Raw genomic sequence first — 26,898 nt, 5'->3', positions numbered from 1 at the left:
GCAGAGCCGTGGGCTGCTTGCGGGGCCTCCTTCTGGGGCCCCTCTGCTCATGCTCTGCTGGAAGTGGGTCAGGACAGTGCAGCCAAATAGCATGTTGTGAGTCAAGCAACAAGTTACAAAAGGCCAGCAACAGTCAAAGGAACAATGTACAGCTCCAACACTGCGACGTGTGCTTATCGCCACATTCCAGTGAATCTGGAAGAAGATGAACTCAAAGCAATACAACTAGATAAGTCTCTTTTTATGTTGTAAAAAAAAAAAAGTGTGAAATTAGCTGTGAAGAGTGGGCAGAGACTTTCAAAGTCTAGCATGTGTGGAGCACACAAACCCAACTGGCCCCTTGCACACTGGCAAAGATGTATACTGGTTATGTAACTTGTCTAGTGAAGAGACCCCATAGAGATGTTGTTGCTTTGTCTGGAAGGTTTCACAGTTTGGTATTAAACTTCTCTTCATGGAGACAGGTAATGCCACAAGACTGAGTCAGAGGTCTTATCTATGGAGAGATGCCCCGTGTCACAGTAAGAATGTAGGCTGTGTTCCTGGAGGCATTACTGAGCAATGCAAACACCCGTAATTTAATAAATGCATGTTATATAAGTTTAACACCTTAGTGAGTAACATTCCAAGCAAGTAATAGCATCTCCACGGCCGTGAACCCGCCCACTGGAAAAGTTAACCTCCTCTGTGCACCTTTAAACCTTATCCAAGTTCAGAGTTGAACGCTTCACGACCATTATTTCTTTATTTTGCATGATTAGGTCTCATTCGTCTTATAGTACGTTAATACTTCCTTCTGCCACCAGAGGGAGGCAGTGCACTCATTTCAACACTTAAAACAGCATCCATTTTGCTTTCAATTACAGTGGTAGTGTCAGGCACCAGGATAACGTCTCCCTGATGTGGTCCTTTTGATGCACTGCGGTGACGGAGAGCAGCACAACAACTAGACAAACACAATAAAAGTTCTGACAAAACGTGAGGAATGCTGGGAATTAGGCTTGACTTGGTGCCACCATTGAAGGAGTGGAGCAGTGATGTTTTTGCAGGGCATGTGCGACCGCATGTAAACTGTATGAGTCACTTCAAACACTCTACTCCCACTACAGTTGGCATTTAGAAACCAGTGGAAATAAAATGTGTTTTCTAGCAGATTCTGGCACATTTATGACTCGCCTTTCTTTTGTTTGCTTATTTTTGTGTTTATGATAAGTAAGCTTTGTTGAGCTATGTTGATTTAAAAGTGCACGCTCTAGCTTTTCTGGTTGTTTGTCTCCATGGAGTTATCATTGTTCCACAGTATGGCATTAAACATATCTTCATGGGGACACGCAGGTGAGAACTCCAAGTTACAAGTCATGAATGCAATTTTTGAACATACATTTGAGTAATAAAAACAAAACACAAGCTAGATAATTTTAATGCTATACTGTGGAACATGCAGGCAAATAAATAACACGTCTGTTTAGAGATATTTTCAACTCAAGCAGAGAATATCTAGCCTGATTCATCAGCCGGTTTCACTTTGTAGAAACCATCTGACCTCGCAGTGTTAGAATTTGTTTGCGCTACGGTAGGAAGGTACTTTTTTTAATTTAGCCAATCACTGCTATTTGGTCGTGACGTATATAATGCACCGCTGACAGACCTAACTGGCATATTAAGCTTTTCCCAACTGCTGTAGGAAGAAGGGCAATAACATCTTTGATAAAATTCACCAAACATTCTCTTTATTCTGGCTTTAAATCCTCAATCTCAGAAATCATTGACAACACAGAATATATGGCTCTTCGCTGATTGGCTGGTGCCCAGACTCGCACTTCCAGGGTTTTTGCGAACCGTTTAGTGTATTCTGATTTCTGACCTAGTTGCTGGAAAGAAATGAAATTGAGAGGAGGCACTAGGTGGCACCAGCCTGGCAAAAGAATATCACCATATCATTATTACTAATAAAATGCAAACAAATAGACCACACCGTTGCATTTGATAGGTACTTTATATGCAATTTGTTTCTTGATCTTTGCAAACACTGTATAGAAAACACTTAAGGTAACATTTTTGAACATTTAAAGCGCGTCCAAGCTTTCTGACAGACAAGACACAGTAATATACAGCTTTATAAAAACTTATCTCTGGCCTGTCCATGCACACTCCTCACTCTTCAGTCACACTCACATACAATCAACCCCATACACACACAGACACACACAGACACACACAGACACACACAGACACACACACACACACACACACACGGACACACACACGTACACCACTATCAGGCTATTCTTATTTCACAGTAGGCTTCATAACACTGCTCTGTATTGTACTATGGTTCTCTATGTTCTATCATTATATAACTATTCTTTTCTATACTGTACTTGGAAAGTGATTACATCTGGATTTGTATATAAGCTTATCAACAAAGATTTAAATATGTCTTTGCGTACTACTCTGTGCCGTACCCTAGATCAATATTGTATTCTAAGTCTGGTCTATTATTACGTAATCTGGAGCCTAACATATGGGCAGTGTAAGTGGACCAACAAAGAGGAGTTAACTGCATGGGCCCTGTGTGGCTCCAGACGTCAGCAGTCCGAATGTAGCTTAAAATTATTGGTGAAAATGAAATATAGAAAGAAAATAATTTGTCATTTTAAACGGATAAATTCGAAGCACGCAGTGTACCCGGTATGATTGTGACAGTACAGCCTTTAGCGTCTTTATCAGTCCATGTAGAAATAGCTGGATATTACGCTTTGATTAAATACGCCCCTTGCTGCCATAATTTATCTGGTTTCTAATGTAAACACATGTAAACTCCAGAGGAAATATCTATAAATTATACGAGAATGATCCCCAATCTTTACAGCATTTTAGCATTAATGATTTGCATGCATGTCAAATATAATAATTGGACTCTAAGAAATCTTACATTGCTTGTAAGAGTAAAACAATTCAGGTTTAAGTTTATAGTACTGTTAACTGTCTCTGCCTGTAGTCAAATTCGGCAAAAAAAAAAAAAAAAACAGATTGTGGTTTAAGTATAACAGTCTTTAAGCTGAGATTCAACCTGTTTTTCAAGGTGACTGAAGAAAGTACACTGGAACACGCTGACTCCAAATTGGACGGACTTGCCAGCGTTTTGGCACCATTGTTTTCACATACAATCTGAAACACATGTTGTACCGTATATGATATAAAGATTTTCAACCAAGGACATTAATATGGGTTAGGGTGAGCTGACATCTGGATCCACACAAGTCTTTCATTAGCCATCAACTGATCCTTTGCTCCACTGTGAACTGCCTATGGCCTCAATGATCACAGTTCTGTCTGGTCAAGTTAAAAGGAAAAAAGTGGTGTGGAGCAGTTGTATTGATGCTCCTTGGTCGCTACACTATAACTCGAGTATAGTGCATTCAAAAGCTTTGTCACTTGCCTCGGATGGCTATTATTTATGAACAAGCACTATGGCGGCTACAACCTTGCCTCCCCATCTTTGCATCTTCCTCCCTAAGTTAAAAAGAACTTATAAAGGTGGCAGTATGGTCACAGTACCTTGACTTTTGTACGTCTTGGATAGTTTCCCAAACCAAACATACTCGTCAGTCACGCGCAGATATTCAAGCACTCATGTACATTCATATGCAATACGCCAACCGTGCAGAAGGAAGCTACCACGCATACGTATAACACAAGTACTTGGCCACATGTAATTGATGAGACCAGGGTTAAAAATACGTAATGTGAGAGGAAAGTGAGGCACATAATCTGGCAGGCTGCAAAAAACAGCCTGGATTTGGTATACTAACAGAATGTGAATGATTGAGATGTGCAGACAGGCCAACCCTTCAGCCAAAACCTAATTCTTTTTGAGCACCCTTCTCCAAGCAGGTGCTCCATATTTCTTGTATTTAGTAGAGACATAGGGACTGCCTCTACCTCAGTCTTGGGTAGTACCATAGTGATGATATGAATAGTGCTTTAAGTTGTATCCACATTTGTTACTTATTATCAAGGTCAAAGGCATTGTAACATAGATCATTCATTTATATGAGAACTAATGTGCTCCAGCGTGGAAGGAACTCTGGAGATGGAACCCAAAATAAGTCACAGTCTTATTTGCTGGGTCCACACATGGCAAGAGTAGCATTCGGTTTCATGAGCTAAGGTCGTAACAGGAACCATATTTGTAGTTCAGTAAATGAAAAAAGCTTAAGAACCACAAAGTGTGTCTTTTCAGGGAGTAAGAGAAATGGAAATGTCTAGTCAATCTCAGGAGGTGCTTGAGATGCCCTTGTGGGTCTTTGAGGGCATTTGATTCAAATGGCAGCACTTTGCTATCCATGTTTTTAAATGTCATTTATTCATCAACCTTCCCTTTGTTTCAGAGCTACGTCATTAACCTGGGCATGGTGGTTCACAGGGTCAGTTGATTTGTGTTCCAAATGAAAGAGAAAGAGACTAGAGGAGAATGAGATCTGTCCATCCTTGGATCAGGACTGAGAGGAGGAGTTTGCGTTCAGTCCTTCAGCCGTCGTCTGGAGTGGTATCTTCAGGAGTGGACGAGTCTTCGGTGAAGTCGTCCGTGGAGCCGCTCTTGTGAATGCGCCCGTCACTGCGCATGCTGTGGAAGGTCTTGCGGAAGGCCTCCATCATGGAGTGGGCCAGTCTTTTGGCCTCCAGCTTGTTTTCACATTCGACGGCATGGCAGTCCATCTGGAAGGACAGGTCGTCGTTGATCTCTCTATAGATCCATGCAAACACATTGGGCCTGACGCTGTGGTCAGCCGTGCAATAGGCAATCCGTGCCACCTGGTACGTGTCCATGTTTGAGGAGGCCTCTCCATGCTCATCCAGGTGATGGAGGCGCACTTGGAAAGGTCGGATCTCCAGGACAGAGCTGCCTTTGGGGCATGTCCCCTGTTGCTGAGCCAGGGCTCTGTGCTCCACCAGCCCCACCACTGCTCCCTCTGTGCAGCCTGACAAAAACTGGCTCCCAGAGATGGTCACCTTCCCCAGGTAGTTCACCTGCAACAGAGTGAGAGATATGAACCATTAGAAGGAATGAATTTCACCACTGCAAACAGAAAAAGCACTAATCTAACACTAATATATCACAACCATCACATAAAACACATTCTTCAAAAATATAACAACACATACAACATACTATTTCTATTTATTTATTTATTATAGCACCAGCACACCGGGTTGTTGCCATGCCAATTTATCCTTTGTCTAGCATTCACTCTCACTCTTATTCACCAGCGTACTTCAACACTGGAGGGACAGAAGTATCTTTCCTAAACACCCAACTGCAGTATGTACTTAAACATCTGAGTCACTGCTGCCCCACGATGGCACCTGGTATTCCCACGCTCTCCCACCCGGTACTTACCAGACCAAACCCTGCCTAGCGTGCGAGATGGCATGGCCTGATAATCAGGTGAAATCTGTGTTTCCTCAACACATGTTTTATATGGCATACATAAAACCCCCTTTTCAGCAGTAACAATAGGCACAAATCTAGTACTTGCTTTTTTATTTTTTACTTTTTCATTTCTGAGAAATGAAACAACATGATACATCTCACACAGACTCCTGGCAGCAGTCATATTTCCTGTTTTTTCTTCATCACATGATCTGTCTGCTTCCCTTCTCTTTGAGTTGTGTTTAGTCTGACACTAAAATTCTCTGTGGCCTCCTTTGCCACAACGTAAATGTGATCTTTAAAGAACAATACTCCAGTCATTCACCCACTACTGGCCTCATAGTTAGACTGCTCATATGAAAAAGGTGTCACCACAAAAACATAAGCATAAAGTCGAGAGTCAGGGCCAGTCACAGCAAGGTTTGATGCCTTCAGTTACTCTGGATGCATGAATAACAAGTTCATTTACATTCACAGATGATTTTCTGCAGCTATGTTGTAGAATAAAAGGTGCTTGCTTTGGCTGAGAACAGGGTAGAGCATCAGCCACAAAATCAAACTAAACAGGCAATAAATAAGGTTTAGGGGTTCCACCTGGATCTATATTAGGACTAAGGATTTTTTTTTTACTTTAAGATTTTAAATTGGAAAACAACTGTAATAAAATCAATCGCTTTGAAGATAATTTAAAAAACACATTTTTGTATAGCCTCAAATTACAAAAACTCTGACACAGATACACAAATATGCAAAAAGAAAATCACAAGATTTTCTCACCAGTTTAATTGAACTTCATGCCCATTTCATCCTGTCAGTTTTCATGTGAATGTGGCATTAGCCCTAGCATTAGCGGTACAAAACAGTACTAATTTGTGGTCCTATAGGAAACAGTGTGACATGCGGCTGTAGTGAAGCAGCTGTCTTCTCTGTCTGCTTTTCATTAGCGCTGACCGCGGGGTGGGATCCATCATCCAGCCCAGTGCCACGGCCTCACACATCTCCTGAAGGCGCAGCGGTTTATCGTCCACCACTGACACACGCTCACTGCCAAAAGTCACTCAGACAAACAGCAAATCCCCACTCCAGTATGGGAAACGTCAGCCAGCTACAATGAGCTGTTTGTATGTTCAACACAAAAGCAAAATGATTACAGGGTTTTTATCCTCTCCTATTTCGGTGCTGAACTGTTTAAAGTCTATTGTCTGATTGCTGGCTTCCCTGAAACGGCCATAGCAGTTGTGGCGTTTCAATTATAGAACAAAATAATGTATTGTTTCTTCTTCTATATTTCAAATATCTCCTTACAGCTGTAATTTTCAGATCATGGTTTTGGCTTGATGTATGTCAAATAAAATCAATGTTGGGCTTTGATATCACAATAGTAAGTGCAAAAAGTAACTTTAGGTCAGCTGTTTGTCAGTTACATTATCGCTTTGCTTGGAATGTTACACAGTATGCCCTTGAACTTGTCTCCATGGTGACAAGCATGTAAGGTAGTAGTATCCTCCCTTACTCCCCTCAAAAATACATAATGCAACCTTAAGATAATTTAAACTTCATATGATGCACTCAACACTCACAAAGATACTGTATATAAAAGACTATAGATAATAAACTTACAAGTGGCGTAATATTCAGTGAGAAACCTGATCACATTTGACTGAAATAGACTAAGTGTGTCATGTTCTTCCTAATTTAATAATGATCACTGCTTGGTGTAACAATGAATAATAGAGTCTGACATTTCGTTCCTGTTAAAACTACACTGAGAATCTGATGGTGCCTCAGGAGACAAAAATTTGACCCATGGGGACGGCAATTGAGACACTAATGTTTAGAATATGACAGTAAAGAAAAATTTACATGAGCAACTGCTATGCTCCAGATGTGCACACCAGTACGCACTGCAGGTTGAATAAAAAACATGTAGGTATGAGAGAAATGCAGAACTTAATTAGCCCCCATAAAACATACATAGCTTCAAATACTTTTCAAGTGAAGAAATCAGACTGACTGAAATTCAAAACGAGACAATGCTGCCCCCATTACACAGCTATGGTTAAAATGAAGACTCTATGTGAATATAGCATATGTATGAGGAACCTATATATTTCATTCATCAACTCCAGCTGCAACTCCAAATTCACTTTTGTAGATGTTCCGCTGCAAACAGTATTAAGAAGAATTAACTACAACCAGAATCTATTTATTATAAAGATGTGCAGATGTCTGACTAATTATTAAGGGTTTTATTAACTGTAAACTCATTATCAGGCTAGTTGTTGTTAGCAGTGCTTTGGCAGCTGTTCTGTTCATGCTTAGAAAATGTTAAAGAACTGAGAAGTTGAAGTGAAACTTGTATGGTTGCAATCACAAAATACTACAACTATTACGATAATGCTCTTTGTAAATCTCTTTTTATTACAAATAAACCTTACAAATCCTGTAGTTTAGACATTTTCTGAGATCCATGACATTGTGGTAAGAGTTAAGCAGTAAAAATTTTTTGTTTTCAAATGCTGAGAGTTTAAAATCCCCATTCATAAATCTCACACATCATATAATTGTCAGAAGCATTGCAATATGATAAGTTTTCAGAAATCGTTCAGCTGTTAAATGTGCTAGGATAAGAAGATGATAAATTAGTTTGGTTCAGTGGTTAAAATGAACAAAATCTGCATTTCATTGTGTAAAATTGGGAACAGTGCCTTCGAGAAAGAGGCAAGAATGTACGCTAAAATATAGAAAATAAAACGATTAGTGAGTGGGCCTGGAGCTACAGACAGAGCAGTGCGCAGGCTGACCTCAGTGACAAAGAAACATGATTCTCTCAGTCTCCTTAAGCCAAACTGTGCAGATGTGAGCTTTGTGTGCCGCATGAATCAAACCAAATGTGGCATTTGTGTGTCACAGGACTTTCTAGTGATGGAGCTTTTGGTTATAAGCGTAGAGTGCGTGCAGCAACCCTTTTCAGACCGGCTCACATCTGCTGTCCGGACCTCTGGCAGGGAGCTCACCACTCCTTCTGGCTCTGGGACGTCAGAGAGGCAGCTTAAATCATTCCAGAGATCAACAGAGTCCCCCCCCTTTGTTTCAACTTTCCATCTGTGTCTTCTTCCTGCCTCATTCTCTCCTATTTTTATCATCTCTTACTTCGTGCACTCTGGAAACCATGTTGAGTGTTTGGCTGTGTATGCAAGATAACTATAAGTGGTGTCATAATATTTTCAGGGAAGTTCAAGGTTTGTGTTGTATGCAAGCCAAGAAGTACATTGATGAAGTTGTTCAAGCTGCTAACAATGTGCAGCTAATTTTGTAAAGCAATTAAAAAAAACTTAGTCAATGGGGTTTGAGGGGAAGTATGATTTTTTATTTTATTTTTTTAACTTTATCTCCAATTTGAATATTTATATATACTTCGTATTATACTCATTATTGGCTGAAATCCTCCGAATGATTCTAGTGAAGGTGCACACTGGAGCACTTCCTGTATCACCACATGACATCACAAGGTGTTTTCTGTTTGAGAGAAGAACTCAGCCTAAATATGCAGAATTTGTAAACATGTGTCAAAGAAACAAAACACAACTTCAGTTATGTGTGTGTGATGAGGAAACATTATAACATAGATGAGAAAATAACATAATATGGGCCCTTTAATGTAACAGCAGGTTTTCATCAGCAGCTCCACTCAAAATGTAGTTTGGTTGTAATTCAAACATGCAAAACACAGAGGGATGAGAAAAACAAGTTGGACTTCTGCAGAGACTTAAGACACCAAGTAAACAAGTTTAAATCAAAATCTGCTCTATACAAAGAAACTGAAGAAGAAACACAGTTTGACATAGAGCGCGGGGAGGAGCATGCCTAAGCATTTGCATGTGTGTAAGACATGTGGCCACCATTAGGCCCTGGGTTTTTAAGGATATATTGTCCTCTTGGACTCTTCACTGTTCACTGGCTGCTCTGAGGGCAGCTTTGAAGTCAGAAGCTCAGAACATGAGGGTCAGGACTTTAGATAAAGCCTTTAGATAGTGAATAAAGGTCAGGTCACAACTGTATAAACTCAATGTGCCCTTGACATTTAAAAGTGGAAAAAGGATGGCATTTTTACAGTGAAGTGGCAAATGATTTAGCAAAGTGGAAAATGCCACTGGATTTAGTCCCAGGCTACGTTTTAATATCTCTAATTGAATTTGTTTAGAATATTGCAATCATTAAATAATCTCCTGTTATATTTACTACATCACAGCCTGCAGCTAGTGTTTGTTGATACAATAATTCTTTGTATAGTATACCCACTCATATAAGCATTCATCTTTCTCTGAGTGGTTACACTGTAAATGTATAAAGCAAACATTTACAGCTCATAACACAGTCCTGTTGTTTGCACTTTGCATATTGCTCCACAGCTTTAAGAATTATAGTGATGTGTCCAAAGACTTAGAGCAGCTGCCTTTTCTGGCGTCACAGCTGGATTGTCCATCAGCAAAAAGAAGGAAGGACTTGAAGGATCTGGATAGTGGTTATTTTAAGGAGAAACTCTTTCTGGTGAAATGTTGTTGTTAGAGATGGTTTAATGTAAATAGTTTCTTTAATGTATTTTGAACCTGCTACAGATGGAAAGACACTTGTAGCTAAATCTGGCACAGAGCGTCTTTTCTCTCTGAGATAATAATTTGTTTTCCGTGCACTGTCATTGTTTTAAATAAATAAATAAATTTGAGAAGAGGCTGTTTTTGAAGGTCCCTTTAGATGGAGTCTGGGAGCACACTGTTACGCCGAGGCACAAACCGTCAGTGACACTTAGTGGTACTGTAGTTGTTTCAGCTTTAGGCCATTTGTTATGGACTCGAACAGGTGGTCACCACAACACATCTCTCAATCTGTGACTTACTGTATTATGTGCTGTTCTTTTTGTTTTCAAAGACGGGACAATCATGTCATAAACAAGTGACCAACTGAATAAACTAAACCAACTAACCAAAACCCAACATGTAACTAGGTAGCACACAGAAAATGTGTTAAGTCATTGCCTCTGGTTCCACTTTGAACAACAGCAAAATTTGAAAAATAGACCAGAATGAGGCTGATGTCTAAATCAAGCTGATGGCTTTTTGGCACAGTAAAAAGTCCCTATATAAGAGCAGGTTATCCAGCTCCTCCCTTTGTAGGCCCCTGTGTCTGGATCCCCCAACATGACTGGAAATCCACTGCTTCGGAATGCAGCATTCCTGAGGAGGTTGTTAACATTCCTCTAAACATATTGAATCAGCAGAGTACAGCTGGCGGTACTGCGCTGCATGCATAGATGGATGAGTTGTGTTTTTAGTGCGGCATGTTTGCTTGTTTATTCTGTATGTGGGCTGTGTGTGTGTACGTGTCCCTGAATGTTCCAGGCCCGGACAGGAGCACCTCAGTGTGGATGAAAGACGCCTTCACTACAACTCCTACAGAGGCACACTATGGCCTACACTGGCATCACAACATCACACTAACTGTTACTTTTCCAGCTTGGCCTTCCTAAAGTGACCTATATCAAAGCACAGAGCAGGCATCAGACATTTACATAAGAGGAGTTCAAAAAGGGGATGAGGTATAACACTGTTTGAAATCTGGCTTTGTATTGTTGTCCATGCAGTGTTTTTACAAAGTTTCAATCTTCTCAGGGCTGTTTGTGAAACAACAGACACTGTACTAGAACTGGATGCTTCTACAAACCAAGTGCATGTGCTCACTGCTTGTTCTGTACATCCAGGACTGACATCAGACTGTAGTAGGGGACAAAGGGACAAAAAGCCATGACAAGCCGGATCTATTCTGAGTGAAACCTAGAGGTATCCGCCATGACACCACTTTAAAACCCCTCACTGAACTTTTATTATTGCAAATTAAAAGCGTTGTTATTAAGGACATATTTCTGATAGTGGGGTTAAGCAGAGGTCTTGTAGCCAAATCAAGAACAATCTGATCATTGTTAAGGGGCCTGACTGGGGAGCGGAGGAGGCTGTGGAGAGACACGTTTTCTCAATGGATGCAGAGTGGAGTGCTTTGACAGCAGCAGGCCAGCCAGGGCAATGAGAGGTGGCCTTTCATCCTCACTAGCTGTTAGCTTTGGCAGCGAGACAGCAGCATTCGGCCAGCCTTCCTGCCTGCCCCAAGACTGGAGGCTGAGAAAGGTAAAAAGAAGAGCGATATGGAAGACGCCGAGAGCATAATAAATGGTTTTGTTGTGAGTGTATTGAAGCCAGAGGAGGGAGGATGGCAGCGAGTACAAAGGGCCCCTGTTTCCTTGGTGTTTTTTTCCGTGAAACTTGAGGCAGAAATGAAAACAGTGGCATTTTGAAGCATTAAGCAGAGCTGGTGGAGCAGGTGGGCAGACAGATACACAGACAGGCAGGTAGTGACTCAGACAAGAAGTTATGCAAGCAGGAGCATGTGCATATAAGGAGCCAGTGGACACATGAAATCATGTTTCTCCATGTGGTTGGTATTCTGGCAAATAATTGTAATGGTATCCACGGTGACAAGGGTTAGCATATGAGTAAGACTGGAAAGATTCACACCATACAGTGAACGATGGCAGTATCCAGCTTGGCATCATTTGTCCACTTCTTTTTGCCAAAAATAGTCTCCAATACTGCCTTTACACAGTGGATTAAACTAAATCACAAAAAAATTGTTAAGAAAAAAAAAAAAAAAACATACCAGAAGTTAAGTTTTGTTAAATTTGTGTCTTAGTCAGTTTCACTTCATAATCTGGAAAGGGCCTCATGGAAAGAGATAAAGAAAAGACGGAACATCATCACAAGTATTTGAAGCGGATTGAGATTCACAACAAGACAGAATTAAACTTTTGTTAAATCCAGTTGGAAGAAAAACAGAGGCATCTTTCCTGTCACCTGAAGATGATTTCCAGACACATACATTATTTAAAGTTGTACAGGGAATACCAGACCTCGTATGTTCAAAGTAGCTGAATAAAAGCCTGAATAATCATGATTTAAACTGCATCTAATTCCTGTTGTCCACAATGAGCTTTTTCTGATAAGTGAAGTATATGAAGCCAAGAGTTTGATTACCAAAGACATAATCAGATTAAATCACAATACAGGATTTAGCTGTTATGAAGGCAGACTAAACACAATGGCACCAGACTTATCTGAACAAGCTGGAACTAAAGCTTAATATTTATTTTCCAAGCAACTTCTATGGTCCATACTTGGGTATTTTATTCTTAGTTCTGTCATCACTATGACTGAAGTTATTAGATATTAAGGATTTAGTTATGTTCACTTTTTCTTTAAACTCCAGAAAAAGACATTCTGCTCCTTGATTTCACTTCATGTTCGCTGAGGTGCTGAAGTCAGATTTCCCCACTACAGACATGACCTGGTCAAGTCCCTCAGACTACACTGTAGTATATTTTATCAATGATTCATAGTTTCTATTTCTTTGCACTATTACCCACAACAACCTCGGGGACTGAGTGTTCCTGGACTGTTTTCTTGGCATTTATTTAAGCATTTCACCCCCGCAGTTTTTCAGAGCAATGCGGCTTTTGCAATTATTTATTGCATTTGGATTTTCAGTGCCTATTGACGAGTTTCAGACAGAAGAAAAATGAGGAGTACTGCCATAGCCAATAACAATTAATGAAACTAAATATGTTTTTGAGTAGTGAAAAGTCCTCAAAATGGTGTCTAGAACATGGATTTTCAGGTCAATAACAGTGATCTAAAATCACGCTCATCAACACAATAAAATGGTAGTCCTGTAGTAACTTAAGTCGCTATTGTCATCCATTTTAATCTCAACTTGAATTAAATAAAGAAACAATTTCATTTCTAAATACATTGTGATACAGATTGAATTTGTCTCCACTGTTGTGCTTGTTGTGGCAATAACAGCCAAACACACACGCTGAGTAATAACAGATCATGGCAGCTATTTGGATATGTAGCTCTGTTTGTTTTTTGGTTGTGAGGACAAAGACTGAGTGAAGAGAAAGACTTCAGCTCATTGGATCAAACATATGACACTTAGCAGAGCCATGGAAAACAAATCCACCCACACGCACGTACATGCTTCGCCCATGTAACACATTTAAAGAGACAAATTAGTAAAGGATTTAATTCAATGAGAAAATCAAACTACAGATTCAGACATTGGCTGTAAAGTTGTGAATTTCAGATATATTACTGCTGCGATTAAGGATTCACAGTCACTACGTTTACATGCATCTCAAGGAAACCAAATAACTGTCCTAATCTAATTTACAGACTGATCAAAATGCATATAAACTCGAGAACTACTATTGAGAGGTTTGTAGTTGGAATCTCAAAGGTCCCAATAACACATCTGGAGAAGCTGATTCATTCATTCGTGTAACAGCGCAGTCCGATTTACATTAAGCACAGACTGGGAGAGGCATTCACAGCACTGGGTAAGAAACAGCCAGGAAAATATTAGACAAGTGTTTGGAGCTTCTTTTTTTGTTCCGCAGAGAGCAAATAATGTATAATATGTGAGTAACGCAATTTGTAGCATGTGTAAAAAAGAAATGATCAACATAAATGAGATGTCGCAAAGTTTTAGTGCCATTCCTAAATTACTAGATGCTCCTGGACATCCCATAGCCCCCCAGTTTGCACCTATCCAGTTCTTTGTCAACAGGTTTTGGGGTGAAATTATTTAAATTTTGTTGTTTAGCACACTCTGAGATCTCTGTGCAAGTAAACGTGATGAGTTACAACAGCTATTATTGGTCTGGCTGTACCTTGTATCCAGTATGGGTCCTGCTCTTTGCGACTGGTGTGGTGGAGCACAACTCGATGGCCTCTGGTTCATGAAAGATCACTGTGGGCAATGGCTCCTTCCTCAACGTCAACACATTTAGCTTGGTCTTGAGCATAGTTTGAAAGTGCTGGAAAACACAAACAGGGAAGAGAGTTGTTAAGAGATTTTTTTCTGACAGGATTTCACAGTTCAAGCAAGAGAATCAACACTTTTAACAAATATTGTATTTTCTGGAATATTGAATAATAAATGAGACACAGGAAAGTACAAAAGCAAAAAGGATGCAGTATAACAAATAACCATTCTAAAAGGTTCTGCATCATTTGTACATCAAGCAAGTAGTAAAAAGCAGGGAGCATCAAAGTTGTTAAGATGTGTATTGGTGACAAGCGCTGAAATGATCAGAACTGTATTTAGTGAACACGGAAGAGATTCATTTTATATTTTGAGCTCTGGAAAGGGAGACAAACTAGATATTAAGATTACTAGGTGCAGGAAGCAAGCAAAACACAAGTACAGTTATGTTTTTGATGAACTGTTAGTGATATTTCTACACTTTTGTGGGTAACTTTACAGTCCTTCACATTTGTCTGATAAACTCTAACTACTCACAGAGGGACAGAGCAGCTCATTCTCCAGCAGGCTCCAACAGCGCCGATCAAACAGTGAGAGATACAGAACTACATTCATACCATACTCCATACAGATATACAACAATCACCCTTATGTAATAGTTAACCCTATGCCATGTCAGTCATCGTCTTTGCACTGTTTCTCCGTACCTTACTAGTTTATATTACTCAGAGATATTTTGTATTTACCATATTTCTACAGTATATTTTTATCTTTACTTGTACATATACAACTGTCTGCCTTATCTGACAGTAATCTTTTGCTGTTTTTGCTACTTATTTTGAATTTATTATCCCCATTGATAATTTTGCACTTTATTATATTACATTGTGATCTGTGAGCTACTGTGTCCAAATAGTTTCCCTTGCGGATCAATAAAGTTTAAGTCCAAGTCTAAGATTACAATATAACTTCTATTTCAATCAGCCCTGATTTTGAAAGAGCTTATTTTATTCAAATAAACCCAAATCAATATTTATTATGCATATTTTCAAAAGCAACATCTGCAGTATTAATGATCATCTGATATTGCCCACCTCTTGAACAGAGGAGTAACAATTCACACTGGTATCCATCTCTTGGTTTTCCATTAAATCGATTAGCATTAAGTCTGGCCATTTCAGCCCCAACAATGTCTGACTGTCTGACCACCTACAAGGACCAGTAAAATTTGACACACTATTAACTGTTGGTTCAAACACATTGCAAAGTAGAAAGATTCCACTGAAATGGAGACGGTATGTGGGGTTTATTAGGCGCAGTGAGGAATGTGAAGGCAAAAGGAGTCCGAGTCCGGGTCTGGGTCTAAAATGGAGAGACTGGACTGGATCGGACTACTGTTCCTCAGGCAGAGAGGGAACACGTGCTTTGAGCTGGCCCACTACACTGCACACTCACTGCTGGAATCTCTGGACTTTGTCAAAAACAGTCCAGACAAAACACAACTAATGAAATCAAGAGTTTGATCGATGAGACAGAAAGGGCTTGTCCAGAGTTTTAATATAATAACTTTCAAAATTTATGTGTGTAATTTTGATTTGAGTCAGAGTCCAATTGTTGAAGGAAAATTACATGGTATGTCCTCGATCTATCTAGGAACAGTTTTGTTTTTGTAGCTAACCTACTATTTATACAGTTTGAGGGTTCGAAGTTATTCAAAAATGTGAGAAATGTGGTGTTTACATTCTCTCCTGGGTTTCTCATTAGCCTAGCGTTAGCCTTGGGATGTTTCTCTTGAGATCAGTTTTGGAAGCTAATCGAGGTCAGAGAATTTTCATTTCGAAGGACTAAGTACACAGTATGAGATTGAGCTTAAAAATACACTAACAGCACTTTTGATATCTTTGAGAGTACAACTAAGCAGCATGTTTCATAATGAATGCTTAAAAAAATATCAACTGTAATAATAGTTGTTGGCGGTTTACAAGATTTTACAATATACAGTTTTGGTTTCTACATACGGTAAATTGCCCGTGTCCAGGTACTGAGCAGGAAACTGTTGTGTTAGCTGATGGTGTCCAGGTTATTTGTGCACCAGATGGTCAACATTTATAGTCGATGAAAGCGGTAAATCCAGCCAAACAGGCCAGCATCAATCTTCTGTTGGATTGTGAGGAACGCCAAGGAGACGCTCCTCAATCAACTTCAGGAAATGGCGTTTTGTGTCCATTACCTCAAGCGTAGTCTCAAATTTGGGATTACATCGTTTTTATAACAGGTTGTTTCTGGATATAACACAGCAACCTGTTGACTTGGCATATGAAGTCTTCTAAACTAGTCTGTACTTGTACTTGCTATATTTAGTTTTACATGAAAACTTGAAAGCTTATCTGGGTTTCCCTCATCAACAACAGACCTGGTGTGAGTCACTGATATGCTGTATATTTGTGCCATACAGCAGTAACCTCGCTCTCTGGGGAGAGCTCACCCATATTTTAAAAGTTAAGTTAAAACCAAAGTATTAGGGGTGTAACAATATCACGATACGATATCGTCACTGTATGAACCTCATGGTACAATACTGATTGTGATATGGTGGGGAGGCTCATGATTAGGGATGTAACAATATCCAAATCTCTCAGTACGATATTTATTGCGCTATTTTGTGGAGGCTAACAAAACTGTTAATATGCTGCTTTTTCCTCTTAAAATGCCTTGACAAAACTTAATCCAAAAAACTAAGACATAAAAGTGCTTAGAACAGTTATTTCTTCTTGTAGTCTTGTAGAAATGGAGCAAAGGATCATGGTCTATGTAGTTCCCTTTGTGTTTTTTTTAGCTACTGCTGCACCATAACTGTGCATTTAAGATAAGAGACTTGTAATTTGATATATTGTGATGGTCCACGATATTATTGTGAGAACTCTGAAGATACAATATCATAATATTTTGGTTATTGTTACATCCCTACAAAGTATGTTTTTTTTTTTTTTTTTTTTTTTTTTTAGATTAGATTTTTTAAAATTAAGCATTTTGAAAAACATGCAGCCTTACACTGAGCGGGCTTGCAAGTCCACAAACCTGACTCTTACTTGACCTAAATGAGGACTCCTTCTGGTTGTTTCCATTGAAATGTTGTTAATTTGACTATAACCTGATGACTACAGTATGGTTTAAAATTAAAATTATCTCTATGGAAAATGTTTTGAAGTATGGTTTTAACTTTCTATTTCCATGGAATCATGCAGGTGATGTGCCACGTCCAGAAAGTTACATACTGCACCTTTAACTTCTCCACAAACCAGACCAATAACCAATTTTAAAGCCAACAGTCAATGAGCAAATAATCACAGATAGAAAAGTAAAAATGTGAAAAGTTCAAGTATCTCATTGATTCTGAGGAGCACCAGCATCATCGTAATAATAATAAAGAAATCTCAGAATTTAAGTTTCTCTAATACAATATTACATAAGGTGTCTACATGTCAGGAGAAAACTTTCCCTAACAAAAGTGAGGTGCCTGGAAAGAGGAAGATAAGGCTGAACAGCACAAGGTGGACATGAAGGAGAGAGACAGACAACCGTCCAAATGGAGTAGTGAAAGTGAAGCCACATGTGCGTAAACGTGCTCTGACCTCGGCGTCAGCACTTTACTGCTTCCTGACAGCGGCTCACATTCCTGCGGCTCTGGACTTCTCACCCCCCACAAGGAGGAGAGCCAGGAACCCTAACGCTACAAATCTATTCATAATATTTTCATTAAATTATAACTATTTTTTATACTTCCCCATTCCCAGAAGCCTGTAAAACAAGTGTCTCTTGTTCTTAAATCTATTTCTAGCATTAACTTGGGATGCTGACAGCCTTCTGGTCACCACTGGAGCAGAATCAGCGTTCAGGTAAAGAGCTAAGCATCTTGTCTGTGCTGAGGATTTGAAACCAAACAATGGCAGCACTCAGGAGGAAAGCTGCAAATCTACGAATAATGGCCCCCTTTGAGATTTTCGGATTATGAAAACAAGTCTTGTGAGATTGACAGTCACGCAATTACACCAGGTGATCAGAATTATTTTCAGAGCCTGACATTTATCAAAGTGTTTCCACAAGGCTATGTACATTTGGAATTAACTCCACTTTAACCGAGAATTGACTCACCAATCTCTTTCACATGCATATTGTAAAACTTATAGTATTGAGTAAATGAGGCGTGGATAAGAAGTCGGATGAAGTGTTTTATCCAAGAGTCAAGGTGGACTTAGGTGACACTGTTTCATGTGAAAACTGTGTTGAATAATAAAATAAAAAATTATCCTGTGGTGCCAACATCATTATATTTCCATGGTAAATAATAATAGTCATCAGATTAATACATTTTATGATATTTATGACATTTTTTATATTTTTTAAAATAAAATGGCTGGTCTGTCAGAAGTTATAACTCGCAAGTGTCGTTTCTAAATAAAATTTGTTTACATTACTGTTATAATGATAAAATTTCAAACTCAATTTTAATACTAAGGAAATGACTCATTACTCAATACTAGGAATGCAACAGTGAGTGCGTATACATGCACATCAATAACCCGGTTATTAGCCATATTCCGGTTATGTCAGTATTCAGGTTACTGCGTATACATGCACCATCAAGAAACCGGGATACTCAAAAAACCTGATCATAACCGGGTTATTGATGTGCATGTATACGCACTCAATAACTGAAATATCGTCATATCGTATCATCAAAAGTCTCACAATAATATCGTGGGCTGTCACAATATATAGAATCACACGTCCCTTCACTTAAATGCATGGTTTTATAGTAGCAACCATTTATGAACATCAGAAACTACATATCCCATGATTCATTTCAGTGCAACATGAAGAAATGCTTTTTATTTGAATTCTTGGAATTATGATGGAAATAAAATCTTGTCATGGTATTCTTTCTTTATGTTACCACAGAATCTTACTAGTTCTGATGAAGCTCAAAATGAGACTAAAACTGCTCAGCAAAGCAAATAAAATGTCTTACTTCCTCAATAAAGTACGTAGTTTCGAAATTAATTTTAGTATTGCTTCATATATGATTTTCAACAACCCTAGTTCACAGGAGTTTAAATAGACATTAAGACGTTTTACAATAATGGGCACCCAGGAGCTGTGTCAATGAGCCAACAGCTCAGTTGCATCTTCAGTTCAATCAATGGAACAAGTGTTGCGCGCCTGACTCCCGCAGTGATGCCTTTAACAGAACACAGATGGTAAGCTCCACTGCTGGACCCCTGAGAGAGCGATCCGCAGGAAGCACGCTTTCAGGTCAAAACCAGGATCTAAGGCCTCACCACGCCCCCCCAAAATGCAAAAACTACCATCAAGACTAAACTCTGACTCAAATAAAATCTATATTTAGTTGATGATGGACTGACAAATTGGCTGTAAAGGGCTACTTGTACATCCTCAAATGCCTTAGTTAATGCCATAATGAATGAGTGCAGTGAGCAAAACAACATTAGCATGTCTGCGAAACATCTGAAGACAGCAGCTCAGACGCGCACGGAAACGGATCCAAAGATGAAAGAATGAACTCTCCATGCACGCAGATGTCTCCAACAGCTCAAACTCAACCTCCGCCATCACTGGTGTCAATGCGGTGAAAGAAATGGAAGATGAGGTTTGATGAATTGGATCAAAAATAATACAGACTGGTTCAAATCAAACTGTTAGCCTTTAAGCAATATTTAAAGTGTCTGTACCCGGTTTTTGTCCAATCCATGCAGTGGAGATGCAGTGCAGTTTTATTGTCCTAGAACCAGGAAGTGCAGTGTTAGCATGATAGTTGTTAGCTTTACAATGACAGCAAAACAACTGTATCTGAAAGTTGAGAAAAGCATTTATTAACTCAGGCAATACTTAGAATGCTTGGAATGCTGTAGAAAAGTGAGGAATAACAAAATATTCTAGTTTTGTTTTTTAAAGTTTTTAAGATGTAAAAAAAAGGTACAGTGCCTTTAAGAGCCAAATTCGCATTAGCTATGCCTATGTAATATCTCAAATTATGTCTGAAGAAAGGTTTTGGCAACTGTCTTATCTTTATTTTTGTTTTTGGGAGAGATTTGTACTACTAACTCAAGGGTAGTTGGCAAAACATTAACTGTATCTTAGAAAGTTACAGAAACCTTTGATAGATGAGAATGAAAGAAGTGTATAGAACAGTGCTTTCTTATTAGTTTTATGAGACTAGATCACCCACTGAAGGAGCAAGGATAATCAAAATACAGAATTGGTTAGCAGAGAAATTTGAATGAACAAAAGGACTGCCATATTGACTTGATTTGCTCATTGTTGCACTTGGTTTTACATCACCCTTCGTCTGCCTGTTTCCTCTTTGAGTGTACTGAAGTGATTAGCTCTTGTTTGTAGGTAAAGTTCACAATTCAGCGGGGCTTTGTTTTAATGAAGTCCGCACTACGCCTTGGTCTCTTCGTTCCAGGTCGCTGTAACTACGTGAGCTGTCCCTCTATGTGTTTACAGCCTCCCCCTCTGATCCTCAGATAGTTTACGAGAGGAAATCTGTCTGAACAAGCTCGGGAGCACTGCGAGAGGTCTGAAGATGTGTTTTCCTCTCATCTGATTGGATGGTTAGACTTTATGGGAGGGCTGCTGGATGCTGCCATTGGTCAGATACTTCTGGAGGAGGAAGTGGGTACTAAAACAACCTCAAAGCCCGGGGGTGGCAATCTCTAACTGGCAATAAAAGCTTCAACAAGTCTTTGACGTCGACAATGAAGACAGCAAACAGGCTAAATGACTTGAGCAGAGCAAGAAAGTCTCACTAACACCAAAATACACGCTTCATAAAATGTTGTTATTCACCTGGCACTGAGCGGATGTTGTTGTAATTCTTGACTTGTGGATTGTCTTTCAGCATGGTGGTTATATTTAACTGTTTTCAAACTCCCCAAGACCCGGGCCTGGTCACGATCCTGCCACAATTTCAGCTAGAATGTAGTCCCATTTAGAAATCTATCTACGAGTCTTTAACAACAATTGCAACATTTGGGTTAGGGTTGGGGATGTGGTTTGTCAACACAGATAAAAATGTCTAGTCTTTTTATACATTGGAATTGTACGCTTATGTTTGTACACTTAGAAATGGAGCAGTCTAGACTAAAATATCAAATGAAAATAATCAATATGCTACGTACAGTAAAATTAGATCCATGGCCTTTTGCGACTCTGCGGCTAAGATAAAAAAAAATATTGACTTAAAATTCACTTGGCGTAACATTATCTTGCTAATACTGTGTTTGAGATATTGATTATTTCCAAAAGAATCTATAAAAAAGCATGTATTTGCATTTAAAAGCTATAGGTCAGAACCTGGCTGAGGCTGGAAATGTCTAGACTCACTTCTCTTGTGTCTTTCCATTGAGGCTAGCTAGAGGCCTCACAATGTCTGCAATCAGAAATAAGACTCAGACAAAGAAATGAGCTATATGACAAGACGCTCTTCTGCGCATTGTGAATGAGAACTCTCGAGTCAGCCATTTCCATCCTGCATCGTCCATATATTCCTATCTGTTGTCAGCCCCGCACAGTGAAGTGTCAAAGTGTTTGCTAAAAGAGAGGTGCTGACAGGGGCAAAACATACTTAGTAGCAGCCATAGGCCTATTCTGCCAACTTGGATTAGAGCAGTCCATGTGTCCGCATTTATGCTAAGACCACTGCTTATTGTGCAATCTGTTGTTGAACTGGCATAGCCTTATTTGAGAAACAATGAAAGGTGGTGAAACAGACTGTAGATAGACATAGAAAAACTGAAATATACAGTGTATATAGTCTTGTATAATAGAACAGAGACTTGCTTTGGCATAGCACCTAGGGATGTAACAATAACCAAAATATCATGATTTCATATTGCCAAAAGTCTCACAATATCGTGGCCCATCACAATATTTTGAAATAACAAGTTTCTTTACTTAAATTAATAGTTTTAGTGCAGCAATAGATTAAAAAAAAAACAGACTACATGAAGAAACAGCTGTTATTAAGCAGTTTTTTGTTTTTTTAATAACCCAGCCAAGGCTTGTCAAGCATATTCACTATTTTGTTAGTTTCCACCAAATATCGCGATAAATATCATAAAATGAGATGCATATCGTGAAAGGACAATGTACCGAGAGAATTGGATATTGTTACATCCCTAAAAGCACCCAAGCTAAACTTAACATTTTCAGATTAACCAATTATATCTTGAATTAGTTTGCATCATTTACGTAAATTTCTGGTACAATTTACGAAACATAAATTCCCTTCAGGTGTCTATTGTCTATAGTCTGTGCTGTATTTTATTTCATGTCAGCTGTCCATCTCTCACCACCATAACCTGCTCACTACATCCACCTCCATACATGTCCCCTCCTCTTCACCAACATCCCTGAGACAAAATGCAGCGAGACATCAGGTGTTGCCATGGTAACAGAGGACAGCACGAGTGAGGCTAATCTGGATGGAAGCCATAGTGCATGAAAACAACCAACAACATGGTCATGATGATTTCAGAATACATAACGTGATGGATGCAATACCAATAGACCCCTCGCCTCACTCAAAGTCAGCCAATTATCACATCCTAATAAATATGAAATAGTAGATTAAAACTGACACAAAATTCACACACATGTAATGGTCATACGCATTTGCTGTGGTCCACTAGTTTTCAATCAACCTTGTTAATTTAAGATTTAATGGGGCTAATGCAATGCTCTCTACAGAAGAACACTGTCTGCATCACAAAGCAAGATGACCGGTCTACAATGTGCTGAAACATGTAGCACAATGGGTACTTGTGAGTAAGGGAAACTGTCTCTGATTCATACATTTTGTCCCAGTCTGTTGATAACGGTCAAACTTAAGCAATAAGTACAATTATTTAGAGAGATAAGATATCTGTACTGAAGTGTTCTCTGTTGGAATGTTCAACCAGATAACCTTTGCAAACTGAGAGTGTAATTCATTCACTGTATCAATACTGAGCTGCCAGAAATTTCATAATTCTGGTGTAATCCACTCGACTACAGATCTCATTTATTCATGTTTAAAACCATTGATAATTACAGATACAAAATTAACACCTACTTACATGGAGAATAATACAGGATTACCAAACCCAATGCTTTTCTCTTCAATTATTAAATCTGAATGCAACCTTAATAACAGCTGTAATAAGTGTTAGTACCATGTTATGGGTTATAAATATAGGTGCACAGTCAATACTTAGATTTTTGGACAAAACTTCACATGACTTAGTTGCCCATTTTTAAGTTAAGTTCACCGATCTACAGATTTCTATTTGACACCTGTTGAACAAACCAACTCACAAAGGCTCTCTTACATAAACACCAAGAACCAATAATGGTAATTTCTTGTTGCCATGAAAGAATGTGTAAAACCATCCAGATTGGACTTCAAGTAGACCTAATAACACAGCCTATTACAATATTACATAAGGGTCTGCGTAAAAGTGAATTGTTTTTGGAGATTCCAGAGAATTAGGTGCACGCATACCTCATTTCCAACTAAAGGTAGTCTATCTCCAGATCAGGTTGGAAATAAAAAACACGGGAACAGCGCTTTTAATACGCTGTGATTCCATCTTTCTTGACGCCTGGGCAGCGGAGGGGATTGTGCAAGTTCACTTGGCAGCCACTCCACAGAGAAAGGCCCACATCTGGAGAACATTACGGCTGCTGGAGACGTGAAGCCGGGGCTCGCTCGGTGCATGCACGGATTGTCCATAACATATCAAACTACGAGTCATTAACGCTGTTTTCCACGTCTCGACGGGTCACGGGCTGCAGGTTACCCACCGGAGCCTACGTTTTTATCTTAAACCACATGGAAAACTACAGATTTAGCATCCCAGTCTAGCTAACATTGAACGGGGAGTGCGAGTGACAACGAGAGCGGGCCTGTTGCTGCTGTATGTTATTTTTAAGACAACATATCGATTTAATTTGATAAAGCATGTATTAATAAAGCTATTGGCGTGGCTGTTTTGGGCTAAAATTGCTAAAAGATTGTCATAAACAGTGGGTAAAGCACGGGGAACGCAGAGAGGGGCTGTTTCGTGTGCCCCCCGTCTTGCGTAACGTGGATAGGTGCGCACAAACATGCAAAAAACGCGCAAATCAATGTGCAAAAAGCTGTTATAACGATGTAATTAAAACGATCACTAAGTTTACAGTGGCATTACAACATGGCACGGTCCTGGCTGGAGTGGTCACGGCTTGTTTCTGCGTTCCCACACCGCTGTATTCACTGGTGTCGACCCAAGGGGAGAAACTGGGAGTGCGGTCCTACCTGCAGTCTCTCCGACGCGGGCTGCCACATTTTCGCGGAGTAAAGAAGTTGACAGTGTTTTTCAGCGGCGTCTGGCGTGGTGCGTAGTCCGGCTCACATCTGGTGGCCTTCTCAGCTCGCCTCTCTGTCCTCCTCCTTCACTCTGGGCTGCTGGATCATGGGATGAAGGTGTTGCTCCGCCTGGCTGCGAGTGCCGCCATGGCCAGCAGGGGGAGCCCGCGCCGATGCTTCGCTCCCGCCATCACGGTGCGTTCAGGTGCATCATGGAAGCGGTGATAATATTTGAATTAATCGTGTTATTTTCTATTAAAGCTGCACAATGTAGCTTTCTGCTGTCACCTGCTTTACCTGAAATGTTCACAGTATGGGTTAGGGTTAGGGTTTTCAAAATAAAAAAAAAAAAAAAACTGGGACATCCCCGTTTTGTGATGGTTCATAATAATAAAATTGTGAAACGAGTAATTGCGTAATTAAGGAAAATTGTTCTGTACTCGGCACTAATGTGAGTCAGTGTAGTCACATTTTCTTTGTGTTTTGGTCATTTTTAAGCAGCTTTTCTGTATTTTACATAATGAAATGACAAGTTATGCCTCTCTTTACTGTTGGCAGGGATCAGATTTTTCAAAAAATAGAGACACCTGGGACATTTCTTGTTTAAAACTGGGACAAATCTGCTGGGACTGGGGGACACAAGGCTCAAAACTCGGACTGTCCCAGGTAAATAAGGACGTGTGGTTGTCCTACATTCAACAGCTCTACCTTACATTTATTTAGTTATAGGTTGTCAAAAATAACAGGTATTCTGACTATGAGCAGGGCTACCTCTCCACAGATCTGACCTGTAACTTGGTCTGGTTTGGACACCTTGAAGATAGAAAGTTTTAATACAATACTGTGAAACATTTCAGAGAAAGCACCAACAATGGAGAAAAGCATTTGATGGAGACTTCACCAGAAAAGTTACACAATGCACCTTTAAAATCACCTCCATTCCCGACTGTACCTGAAGAGTATAAAGAAATCTAGACTATTTTTTTCTACTTCTGTTATGATTATGATACCATTTGACAGTTGTATGAATGTGGTGTGATTGAGTGGTCAGAGAGGCTGTGGCAGCTGTGGCAGCTGTGGCTACAGCTACATTACTTGGTGTGGTGAGAGAATTTGACAAAAAATACAAGTAGCCAATTATATGAAGCATTTATTCTTCTGTTTTTCTTCTGCTTTTATTGCACTGAAATACATAGAAAAGCATATACTTGCAGGCTTGCATCTCCACTAACTTGACTCTTTTTTGGACAGGAACAATATCTTCTTGGAAATACTTCTTTGGCTGTACAATTCCACAGTGTGACAACATGCAGGCTATCTATCTCCACGAAGAATGTTCTCAAGTATGGTTTAATGTTTTATTTCCATGGGATCATGCAGGTGACATGCCACCTGCAGAAAGTTACGCTTTGTTGCTTTAAATATTGCATTTCTTACATGACAATTTAACTTTCTTACATGACTGTTTAGTCAGTTTAATAAAAGCACAAAGGTTTAATCATTTGGAATAAATGCAGAAAACAGAATAGAGACTGAGATGAACAGCAAAATCACCATTAGAATGCAATCTAAACTCAAGAGTTTCAAATTGATTTTCTGCCTGATTTTATGTCATAAGACCTCAAACCCCCCAACAGTAAATGAACTTAGCCTCCAGGGACTAAACAGGGCAAAGGTCAAGATTGAAGGGCTCCATCTCAGTCCAGCATCCACCAGAGCCATCAATAACAGGCTCCTCCTCCCACTGTGCCTGGACTTGTAATGTATGTAGGTGTGTGGAGCGACATGGCCGGGCTGTGGCGGGCTGTTTTTAGACATGTTTACATGGGGGAACATCTGGATAAAGCCTGAGGTCACAGAGGCTATTCACTTTACCACCAGCCCATAAATGGCCTTTCCCACGACTGACAGTTTAGTCTGGTGCTGTGACCTTGGGACGTGATGGAAAAACAGTCTTGGAATATGTTGAGGTTTGTCTGAGTTTGTTTACAGCTTCAAACAAGTCCAGTTGTTTATGTTGTCAGCCCGTTTTTGAGACCTACCGACGTGACACAAATGAAAATGTATAATAACAATTACTAAGACTTGCCACTAATGACATTTTCATAAAGAATAGCCAATAGGAGAATCCACAGATGTTATGATATCAGATAATGTTTTATACCATCTGAAATAT

General features: G+C 39.5%; 1 protein-coding gene across 2 annotated transcripts; it reads right to left on the bottom strand.

Moving 5' to 3' along the window:
* Window positions 1-1,864: 1,864 nt before the first annotated feature.
* Window positions 1,865-24,899, bottom strand: pid1 (phosphotyrosine interaction domain containing 1). 2 transcript variants are annotated; one of them, XM_055147996.1, is made up of 3 exons: window positions 16,330-16,644; window positions 14,217-14,363; window positions 1,865-5,034 (listed from the first exon to the last, which is right to left on the bottom strand). In XM_055147996.1, the coding sequence occupies exons 2-3, from the start codon at window positions 14,349-14,351 to the stop codon at window positions 4,534-4,536; spliced, it is 636 nt and encodes a 211-aa protein (XP_055003971.1). In that variant the 5' UTR covers window positions 14,352-14,363; window positions 16,330-16,644; the 3' UTR covers window positions 1,865-4,533. The 2 variants fall into 2 exon arrangements, with proteins under 2 accessions (XP_055003971.1, XP_020796008.1); XM_020940349.2 differs by lacking the exon at window positions 16,330-16,644 and adding an exon at window positions 24,672-24,899 and having other exon boundaries at window positions 1,867-5,034.
* Between the last annotated feature and the right edge of the window lie 1,999 nt (window positions 24,900-26,898).

The sequence above is a fragment of the Boleophthalmus pectinirostris genome, unplaced genomic scaffold, assembly GCF_026225935.1.
Source record: "Boleophthalmus pectinirostris isolate CB_2022bp ecotype Guang Dong unplaced genomic scaffold, ASM2622593v1 HiC_scaffold_9, whole genome shotgun sequence".
NCBI lineage: Eukaryota > Metazoa > Chordata > Actinopteri > Gobiiformes > Gobiidae > Boleophthalmus > Boleophthalmus pectinirostris.
Note: the sequence above shows the minus strand (reverse complement) of the source record. Positions and strands in the feature narration are given on the sequence as shown.